The 10,907-nt window shown below is 39.2% G+C and overlaps 2 protein-coding genes across 10 annotated transcripts in view; one reads left to right on the top strand and one right to left on the bottom strand.

Annotated features, from left to right (window-relative positions):
• The window catches only part of USP37 (ubiquitin specific peptidase 37), a 105,233-nt gene extending 97,490 nt beyond the window's left edge, over nt 1-7,743 (top strand). For 8 of the 9 annotated variants that reach the window (XM_037740826.1, XM_017535139.2, XM_037740825.1 and 5 more), the window contains 3 exons: nt 848-917; nt 2,292-2,430; nt 2,978-7,743. In XM_037740826.1, the coding sequence (XP_037596754.1) occupies nt 848-917; nt 2,292-2,430; nt 2,978-3,065 (297 nt within the window). In that variant the 3' untranslated portion in view covers nt 3,066-7,743. Of the gene's footprint in view, nt 1-847; nt 918-2,291; nt 2,431-2,977 lie in introns of those variants that run through there. The other variant, XM_017535142.2, reaches the window with a different exon arrangement.
• LOC108309004 (villin-1) overlaps nt 6,702-10,907 on the bottom strand; it is a 34,098-nt gene continuing 29,892 nt past the window's right edge. Inside the window, exon 18 of the mRNA XM_037740895.1 lies at nt 6,702-8,773. Within this exon, the coding sequence (XP_037596823.1) occupies nt 8,660-8,773 (114 nt within the window). The 3' untranslated portion in view covers nt 6,702-8,659. The remainder of the gene's footprint in view (nt 8,774-10,907) is intronic.

Below are 10,907 nucleotides of genomic sequence, written 5' to 3'. Positions count from 1 at the left end.
AGAGACAGGATTTCACCATGTCGTTCAGGCTGGTCTTGAACTCCTGACTTCTTACTTCAGGTGATCCACCCGCCTTGGCCTCCCAAAGTGCTGGGATTACAGGTGTGAGCCACCACACCCGGCCCGCATTTCCCATAGCTTAGAGTTTCTTTTTTTAGATTTTCCAGAAGTAAATTCCTAAATTGAAGTTTATGAACATTTTAAGTTTCTGGTTTTCGTATAGCCATATTCCTTCCCCAAATTTTACCTTATAGTGCTGTCTGCAGTGCATGAATATCACTTTTCAGTTTTTTTTTTTATTTTACCAACTATGTTTTAATCGCATTTTCATAATATTTAAAATGTAAAAGTTCTCTCTGAACCCTACAGCAACATAGCAGGTCTTTTAATATTTTCATTGTATTGTCCAATGCCTAACAAGATCTTACTTAACATAACTGTTTTTGATAGAGCTATAGTTACTATGTGCATTCATATGGGTTTGGAAAGCAAGTTAACATGTTGCTAATCTGTGTAATTTTTTCATATAACTGAACATTATTATATTGAATTGATATGCCAAACAGTCAGCTATTATTGGGTAGATTGTTACTTCCAACTTTTCACTAGATAATGCCACAGTAAATAATTTGGCACATATACTCTTCTTTTGACTTATTTCCTTAGAATAATTTCTTAGTTGGGGGTGGAATTCTTGAGTCAAAGGGTGTGAACTGATTTTTTAATTGATTCTTACTATGCCACACACCAAGGCATAGCCATGTCAGCTTTGATAATAAATTTATATTCAGTGTTTTGCTTTTATTCAAATGAAGACTTAAAAGTTATACCCACTTCTGTTTTCCAGACAGGGAATCTGCCTCATTCCTACCGGCTCATCAGTGTTGTCAGTCACATTGGTAGCACTTCTTCTTCAGGTGAATACCCATCATGATTTCAGCATTTTATAAATGAAGTAGTCAACATTTGCTCTTTATTACATTGCTCTTTGCCTAGCTTCATAAGGATATTTTTTTCTTTCTTTCTTTCTTTTTGAGACCCAGTCTTGCTCTGTCACCCAGGCTGGAGTGCAGTGGCACAATCTTGGCTCACTGCAGCCTTCACCTCCTGGGTCCAAGTGATTCTCCTATCTCAGCCTCCCAAGTAGCAGAGATTACAGGCATGCACCACCACACCCAGCTAATTATTGCATTTTTAGTAGAGATAGGATTTTACCATGTTGGCTAGACTGGTCTTGAACTTCTGCGATCAAGAGATCCACCCACCTCAGCCTCCCAAAGTGCTGGGGTAATAGATGTGAGCCACTGCACCCAGCTCCTGAAGTACAAGTTTTTCAAGAAAATCTTTGAAATCTACTTTGATCACACTCAATGTGAATTGTGTTAATAGTTGTAACTGTTTTGATTTCTCTATTCTTAAGTGACCTAAATTCCTCTGAGCACAATACCTTTATCAAAAACAGTGTCCCAGTGTAGTATATGCTTCCTTAATTCTCTATGTACTTACATATATATATTTTTTTCTTTTTTTGTTTTTCAAGAGACAGAGTCTCACTCTGTCACCAGGCTGGAGTGCAGTGGCACCATTGTTAGTTCATTGCAGCATTGAACTGCTGGGCTCAGGATCTCAAGAGATCCTCCTACCTCAGCATGCTGAGTAGCTGAGACTACAGGTGGATGCCACGACACCTGGCTAATTTTTAATTTTTTTTTTGTATGGATAGGTTCTTGCTTTATTGTCCAGGCTGGTCTCAAATTCCTGGCCTCAAGCAGTCCTCCTGCCTTGGCCTCCCAAAGTGCTGGGATTGCAGGAGTGAGCCACTGTTCCTGGCCTGTATGTGTTTTCTCAGTGGGTTTTAGACACAGTGTTGAGGATAAGATGGATACGGTAGCTTTTTTTCTATTTCTCAATTCCTATACCTGAGATAAATTCAGTGTGTTTTTAGGCCGGGTGCAGTTGCTCACGCCTGTAATCCTAGCACTTTGGGAGGCCAAGGTGGGCGAATCACAAGATCAAGAGATCAAGACCATCCTGGCTAACATGGTGAAACCCCATCTCTACTAAAAATACAAAAAAAATTAGCCGGGCATGGTGGCATGTGCCTGTAATCCCAGCTACTCAGGAGGCTGAGGCAGGAGAATCGCTTGAATCTGGGAGGCAGAGGTTGCAGTCAGCCAAATTGTGCCACTGCACTCCAGCCTGGGCAACAGAGTGAGACTAGTTCTCAAAAAAAATTTTTTTAAATTCAGTGTGTTTTTAAAAGCCTCGATTTAAGATGTTATTTGTTTCAGGTCATTACATTAGTGATGTGTATGACATTAAGAAGCAAGCGTGGTTTACTTACAATGACCTGGAGGTATCAAAAATCCAAGAGGCTGCTGTGCAGAGTGATCGAGATCGGAGTGGTTACATCTTCTTTTATATGCACAAGTAAGAAACTTTGTCAGATTTGAAATAATGAGTTAAAAATCACCTGAACTCTTTTTTTTTTCCTTTGAGGATAAAATCTTCCCATCAGTTGACGGTTGACAATTTTTGGTTTTTGTTATCTTTGGTTAGGGTCCATCTCTTGATATTTCCTTGAAAGTCTAGAATATTTTCTTTCATAACTCAGCCTTAATTGCTCATTACACAGTAGTATCTAGGTATGGAAGTTAAGACAGTTTGTTTTATGATAGAAGATGTCCTATCATAAGTCTTTTCAGTCATCCAGTTTTATCAGCTAGAAAATCTGATTTATATGGATGGGAATTACATAGCATGTTCATTAAAGCCAGCTGTTGTCAGTTCCCCTCTCTTCTCAAAAATGAGCATTCAAAGGGTTAAGATGAAATGAGTGAGCCGCTTATTTAATAAAGTACAGGCATGAAGTGGAATATAAAGGCTTTATCTGTATCAGTTTTACTTTTTCTCCTGCCTGTTCTTTGGTTCTGCTTACTAAATTTCCTGTTTTATTTTTTGCTTATTTTATTTTAAGGGAGATCTTTGATGAGCTGCTGGAAACAGAAAAGAACTCTCAGACACTTAGCATGGAAGTGGGGAAGACTACCCGTCAGGCCTTGTGAGGAACAAACTTCTGGGTTGTCAGTGTGCACTGCATATTTTTTCTTAATGCTGCCCACCTCACCTTTCCTCTGCTGAAGGAGAATTTGGAATTCTACTTGATGCGGGAGCAACAAACAGCTCAGGGCCAAACCAAAAGACAAAAATTGGAGTTACGAAGAATGCTCCATGCTATTTTATGGAAACTTTGGTCTCACATCTGTAGCTGATTATCCTTTTTCTCCTATAAGAGTGGCACTTCCTTTTGTCTTAGGAGCACATGTTGTAAATATATATGTCTGTGTGTGTACACACACACGCACGCGCGCGCACACACACACACACACACACACACACACACACACACACACACACAGGATGAGTGGAGCCTTAAAGAGTTAGGATGAGCCACCAGAATATGCCTGTTCAAAATTAATAGCACAGCAGTTTGGAGAAGAAATGGAGGTATCAGAGAGTCCATTCACCTGAGAAATGTGTAAAGGTATGCTTATCAGTTGGCTTTTAGCTTTTATGTTCCTTGAGTAGTTTCACTCAAGTCTATAACCTTTTGTGTGTGTTTGCTTATTAGTAAAGTTCACTGGAAAGCTAGCTCTTCATGTTACACTAATGACAAGTTTGTTCTCTTTGCAAGAGAGGGGCATTGCTGTCACCTGACTTGAGGAGCTGTTTTTTATTGTTGTCATTGTTGTTTGCGAATTTCATGAATTTGTGATGTCTTTGCTGTTTACATGCAGTCCCAAGAAATGGATTGTTGGTGCTTTGGAATGTGTTATAGTCCCACATTTGATACTCCTTGTATACTTTGTGTTTTCTCTAAGGAAATTTCACACAGTATGTTCATCATATATCATCATTATTATGGTGGTGAAGATAGACTCTTTTTTATTTTTTGTCATCCTTCCATCGAGCAGCATTACCCTAATGGATTGCAACCAAAACTTTAAACAGGTGGAAAGATAATATTTCTGCAATTGGGATGCCCCAGCAGGAATACTTAGGTATAAGGAAGAATGCTAGCATCTCTCTCTCTCAGACATAAGGAGGATAAGAAGAGTGTTCCTCTGGTAAACTAAAATTCTGGACCACTGAAGCTAAAAATCCTATTGCAAGTGTGAAATTAAGTACTTGAGCTATAGGAAAACCTTGATCATTTAACCAGTTACTGTCTGGCTTTGCCCTTAAAATAGGGTCGCAATTAAAATGTGATTGGCTTAGGTAATCCCAAGAACTAACAAATAACAAAAGGTGCATAATTTATTTATCTACTTTTTAGGTGCTCAAGTTGAGGCAAAGTAGAGCGGCAACATTAAGCGCTATGCTAGTCACTTAGCTGACATAACCAGCTTGGTTAAGCAGCTTATGGAACTATATAAAGAATTATTTTAAGGATGGAATTCTGTCCATAAGATAATTTTATAAGCCCAGATATCATTAGGATCGCAGAGTTAAGCATAGCAAAATGAAACCTTCATTGTTTACTTTCATGTTTTTTCTTTTGTTATAAACAAGGGGATTATTCTTTAGTTCCCAGAGTTAGGGACAAAACCACATCGGCTTTTCAGAAGGACAAAAGCATTTAAAAACCCACCATCACATGAGAGAATTGCTTGAACCCAGGAGGAAGAAGTTGAAGTGAGCCGATATCGCACCATTGCACTCCAGCCTGGGTGGCAGAGTGAGACTCCATTTAACAAAAAAAAAAACACCACCATCACAGAAGGTGCACCATCTATTCTGAAAGATTGTCTTAAGAGAGCTCCAGCCCTACTCTTGAAACTTGGATATATTCTCACATAGTAACCTATTCTAAATTTTTATTCTTTGAATTATAAATGGCCTCAGCAGTTTTGCTTAACTACTGATAAATGCTTTGTCTCCTACCATCTACCTATATACATTATTGTGATGAATGTTCCAAAACGGTAGAGTGGTAGAAAATGCCCGAGGTGTTTAGAGCAGAGGAAAATATTTGTTTTAAAACTGGCTTTAAAATTTTGTTTCATTTCTACCAGGAGCCTCTTTTGGTTTGGTTTGGTTTGCTTTTGCTTGAAAATAACTGGTTTTCTCATAAATGAGTGAAGTGTTGATAAAATTCTTTGGCTTGTTACTAATTCTCTTACCTGTCTTTGCATTTGAGAGGCACTGTTAAAAATTATTGGGAAAGATTTAAAGTAAGGGCTGCATTAAAACATGGAGAAAAATAGAAATATGCTGTAAGTCTAGATTGCCTCATGAAGCAGCCTCATTTGAATTGCTTTCATAGCTTTCATGTGTGTATGGTTTAGAAATCCACTTACCTCAGAAACCTGATTTGATCTTCATGTCTTGGGCAGGAGTTGTTGAAAATAGGTTATTGGAGTATGTGAGTTATCTCACTGCTCATGTACTTGCATGTTTGGGACTCAAATTTTACTTGATTCTGTCCATTCTTGTAGCCCTTCTCCTTTTTTTACTCCTTTAATTTACTTCTTTGACCACCAGTGGAGATTTCAGCTGGACTATGTTGATGGGGTTTGTTGTTTTTTTTGAGCTGGCTGTATATATTTTAAAATTATAAATAGATAATATATTATTTTTTTGCACAGTGTGATCAGTTTGCCCATTATTGGAGGATGGGGCAGTTAGCATGTTGGGGCCAGGAAGGGACAAGTTAGATAAGGACTGAGTGCTTCCGTTGCAGGCAGTTTGCACAATACCTAATTCACCTTCCTATTGAGAATACCAAATGTGTGGTTATATTACTTTAAATGACATTGAATTGGAACTTGATAGCAGTTAGTTCTAGATACAATCTTTTGATCTTTGTTGGAATTTTAAAGGAAAAATAAACTGAATTTCATATTTGATTTTAATCCCCTAATATTACTGAAGGTTGGAAAGTTGCACGTGGCTGGATGCTGTTAATTTCTTTAATAGCCATGACTATAATTTAGGCCTATGAGAAGATTAGTCTGTTTCATAGGGATATACCATATGTGTGTGCACACTCATGAGTTTTGTCTCAGCAGGATATAATAAGCACATCCATGAATTGATCTTCTATTAATACTTTGATTCCAAAAGTTTTGTTTACTTGCTGTGGCCTGTTCATTCTGGGCCTAACTTAAAAGGCTCAATAACAAATATAACAAATGTAAATGTGTTTACATTTTAAGACATAATGCAGTGGTACTTACAGATCAGTCAGTTAACTACAGAAAGCAAATGTTAGACCACACATTTGTTTTCTCCTTGATCAAGTGTAAAATTCTGAAACAGAGGCTTTAAAATTTAAAACCTCAGCAAAATAATCCATGAATTTATTTTTCCACATCGTGTATAGTTACTGTTATTTAACTGTACACGTGTACAGCTACGGATATAGTTGTATAATGAAAATTATCTGCAAACACCTAAAGAGAAAAAAAGTAGTTTGTAAACTCACTTGTAAGCTACTAAAAAGAAGTTATATTAAAGCAAATAAAAATATTATCCTTCTTTGCCCTCTGAAATGACTGTAGTGGATACTCTCCCATTTTGGGGGTGCGGGGGGACCTTTTTAACTTAATTGACCCCCCCCCCAGGTGGTCTTTTGTTTTAAATGGGGGAAACAGAGCTGGATCTCCAAGTACATGTGGATTTTTTGTATGTATAGGAGATTTTTTGGGAAAATCAACAACCCAACACCAGATGCAAGACACATAAAGGTGTTCCAATAAAATGGATAGATGTCTTTTTCCTCCCCATTTTGCTTTATACTGGGTAATGCACTCTTACAAGTATATACTAAATTAAATAGACTTCTGCCCTCTAAAGTCTTTTTTCTTGCATTACTTCAAAATTCTAATTTTGTCTCTATTGATATGTCTTATTAACATCTGAAAAATTTTATTTTATTGGAAAACTCTAGTTTGTTAGGCCTTGAGAGTTTTGTGACAATTATTTTGCTGTGTTTCACCACAATCATTCACCTTATGGCATGCTTTGATTACTAGACTTGAGGCAGTCTCATTCATTGTATCGTACTTATATACAATTAGTAAGTTGTTTCCATGTGTGCTATAAGTCTGAGGTGTATAGAGTTTTTATTAAAAAGTGTGCCAGTCTGAATGTAAGCATTCGATTTTGTAACATTGGACTTTTCTTAAAAGTACAGAGGTTCAAAGTATAGATATATCTATTGGCATAAGAATAGAGTGGGTGAGGGTCTGGACCAGGATACAGGTTTGCCTGGTCAGATGCCAGAACAAAGAAGAGCAGTCAACTAAACTGGTCTGTTTCAAAAATAGTGGGCCTGTGTGAAGAGTGAGACCACATGTGAATGTGCACACCTCTTGTCCCCAGGTTTCCCTCCCTCTGAGCTTTTCCCTCCCTCCCTAACTTCTCTGGCCTATTGTCAATGCTGTTTCTTTATACTTAAAGAGAGAAAAACAATGAGATTCCTACACTTTGCCTAATTGAGCCACTACCAGGCTTTCTGGCAGCTGTGGCCACATTATTTGTGAGGTGATTTTTTTTCTTTATGTTCAGAGTGACTTTTGATTCTGATTCTTTATGTTTTGTATGGAGCGGCACTTTTATCTGTGTTTTAGCAGAACTGTTCCTCTGTATCCTTTACGGTTTTTCCTTGTTTTTGTTTCCTTTTTAAATTATGCATAGAGTTTTTTTGTGTGTACGAAATTAAAGCCTTTATTAACCTTCTGTTGATTGGACTGTTATTTCTGAAAAGGACACATTCTTGCCGATACTCATAACAACCCATTCAAAGTTGAGGAAATCGCCTTCTGTTGGCTTTCTGACTTGGAATTCCTTGCAGCACTGTTACTTCTTAAAGGGAACAGAATGGCAAACCAGTGTTCGGCCTAGTCACCACTGATTCCTGTTATTTTCATCTGAGGAGTCTGTGAAGCTTTGCACAGGCTTTTGGGTAAGTTTGTAAACCTAGAATCAACCTTCACTAGGCTTTTCCTTTGCCTTATTATTAAGGGTTGGGAGGAGTGAAAAGCATTTGCATTTTATACTTGCCTTTAGGTCTCAAGCTTAGCCCCAGTGGATGTGCTACTCTCACTGGGTACTGTTTGGCATTTGTGAAACTTCCTAAGAGGGCAGTCTTGTGGCCCATTCAACTCTCCTTCAACCCTCTAACTTACTCACTGAATAAGGCAGTAAGGAAAGTATATGTGAAAAGGAAAAGCTGTTACTCTGGGGACGTTGTAAACCTGCAAAATGCTTCAGCTTACCTTCCGTAGATAAAAATGAGTCATGATAGAGGACAAGCTAGGTAGTGTCTCAGAACTCTAACGTTACATGGAGTGTTTCCCTGCTCTTCTAAGAAGAGAAAGCTCTAGAGTAGGAGTATTAAAAATGATGCAACATCTCAGGATAGAAACAACCTAGTGACCTTCCTAGAAGTTGAAATGAGGACCACAGGCTCCTTTTGGGATATCATGTTTCTGAAGGAATAGGTAAATTACTAAACAAAAGTGGCATTTGCCCATAGAAGTTTGTGCTCATAGGCACAACTGTAAAATTTCACTTCAATTGGTGTAGGACTAATACCGGTGATAAAACCCCACAATTACGGTAGGGTGCTGCTTTACAACCACAGCCACTCTTCTCAAAATAGTCCTTTTTCTTTCTTAAGGTTTTGTTGCTTCCATCGAGGCAGAGCAGAGAAGGCAGTTGGAGTCATCCCAAAAGCCTGAGTGAAATCTTCAATGGACAGGTGTTCCTAGAAGAGGAGAGGGCCCAGAGGGCAAAGGTCACGTATCCTTCCCTCCTCCCTCCTCCCTCACTCCCAGGCCCTGTTTGCTCTGATGAGTCATACAGATGTGGCATATAATCAAATAAATGCAGAGTAAAAACAATGTCAGGAGAGCCAGGAAAGGGATGCAGAGGAGGCAGCTATAGTATTTTGGTATTCCAGAGGTTTGATCCTGATTTTTTTTTTTTTTTTTTTTTTTTTTTTTTTTTTTTTTTTTTTTTTTTTTTTTTTTTTTTTTTTTTTTGAGACCATGTCTTGCTCTGTTGCCCAGGCTGGTGTGCAGTGGCACAAACTCAGCTCACTGCAACCTCCACCTCCCAGTTTCAAGAGATTCTCCTGTCTCAGCCTGGAGGCCAAGTAGCTGGGATTACATGCACGCGCCACCATGCCCGGCTAGTTTTTGTATTTTTAGTAGAGATGGGGTTTTACCATGTTGGCCAGGCTGGTCTTGAACTTCTGTCCTAAAGTGATCCACCCACCTTGGCCTCCCAAAGTACTGGGATTACCGGCATGAACCACCACGCCCAGTCTGATCTCTGAATTTTTAACAATGAAAAGATAGCAGTGTGGTAGATTGAGTTTTTTTCTACTAGGGTCAAGTTCACATTGGCCCAAATAAGAATTAGGACTCTTTCTAAGCCTTAGTTTTCCTGTCTATTAAATGGGAAACGTTTCTTTCTTTCTTTCTTTTTTCAGACAGAGTCTCGCTCTATTCCCCGGGCTGGAGTGCAGTGGTGCAAAATCTCAGCTCACTACAACCTCCGCCTCCCAAGATCACACCACGGTACTCCAGCCTGGGCAACAGAGTGAGACTCTGCCAAAAAAAAAAAAAAAAAAAAAAAAATAAAAAAAAAAAAAAAAAAAAAAAAAAAAAAACCTCATCAGTTTTTTATATTCTTCTGTGAATGTGTCAGATTATTTTGTAGGAGCAGGTTTTGCTTAGAGAGTGGGAGGGTAGCAGCAGAAGGTACAACTGAGGTTGGGGGAAGGAGTCCAAGAGAAGACACTAGGAAGGCCAAAGGACAAATTCCAAACTAAATGTTGCCTAGCTATTTGAGCAGAAAAAATATTTGGATAAACAACTTGTACCAGCTTCTCTCATCCTGTGAGTGATCCAGAAGATTAGATAGCAGTTTTACCTTTTTACTCTTGGCTTGGAAATCACAACTGGGAGTCACTACCTTTCTAAGCCTTGGTGGTCTTCAGCCATAAGATGAAGAAATTCATTGAAATGAACTTTGTTCCCAGCACTAAGATGATAGGATAATGATGCTGTTTAAGGCAAGCTAAATACCCTCAAGTCACATTCAATTAAGAGTCCCACATTAAAGTTGCTATAAAACAGCATCTCCCAGCCTTCATCTCTGCTCCCCCAAGCACCAAGAGGTGGACGGTAGAGGTGAGACGTGAGGGTTTCCTTTAATACTTCAGCTGCTCTGCTAAGATGATGTTGGCCTAGGGAATATTTTATTGACTCCCACAGAGAGCCCTGAATTGAACAGCTTCTTAGTAAACACCTATAGATGGATTTCAAGCTCAGGGGGGTCTGATGCTCCAGTTCTCTAACCTGTCATTAGATTTGCCTCTCACCCTGGGCATTCTCTCCTTAAGATTCCTGGAAGCCTTCCTCACTCCCCGAGGCAGGGCAGTAGAATGCCTGGTTTTGGTTTGGGGGTTCATTTTGTTTTGGGGGGGTTTTGAGACAGGGTCCTGCTCTGTTACCCAGGCTGGAGTGTGGTGACATGATCACAGATCACCTGCAGCCCCAGTCTCCTGGGCTCAAGCAGTCTTCCCAGCTCAGCCTCCTGGGTAGCTGGGACTATAGACACACGCCACCAGACGCAGCTAATTTTTGTATGTTTTTGTAGACAGTGTCTCACTTTGTTTCCCAGGCTGGTCTCAAACTCCTGGGCTCAAGCAAAGCAATCTGCCTGCTTTGGCCTCCCAAAGTGCTGGGATTACAGTCATAAGCCACCGCATTCAGCGAGGGGTTGGTTTTGGAAGGAGAGAGTAAATTTGAATGATTTGGACATGAGTGGATGGGGAAGAGCTGCCATACCCCAAATCTTTTTTTCTTTCTTTTCTTTTTTTTTTTTTTTTT

This window comes from Cebus imitator, unplaced genomic scaffold (genome assembly GCF_001604975.1).
Source record: "Cebus imitator isolate Cc_AM_T3 unplaced genomic scaffold, Cebus_imitator-1.0 Scaffold91, whole genome shotgun sequence".
In the NCBI taxonomy this organism is placed as follows: domain Eukaryota; kingdom Metazoa; phylum Chordata; class Mammalia; order Primates; family Cebidae; genus Cebus; species Cebus imitator.
This window is presented reverse-complemented; position numbering and strand designations above follow the sequence as displayed.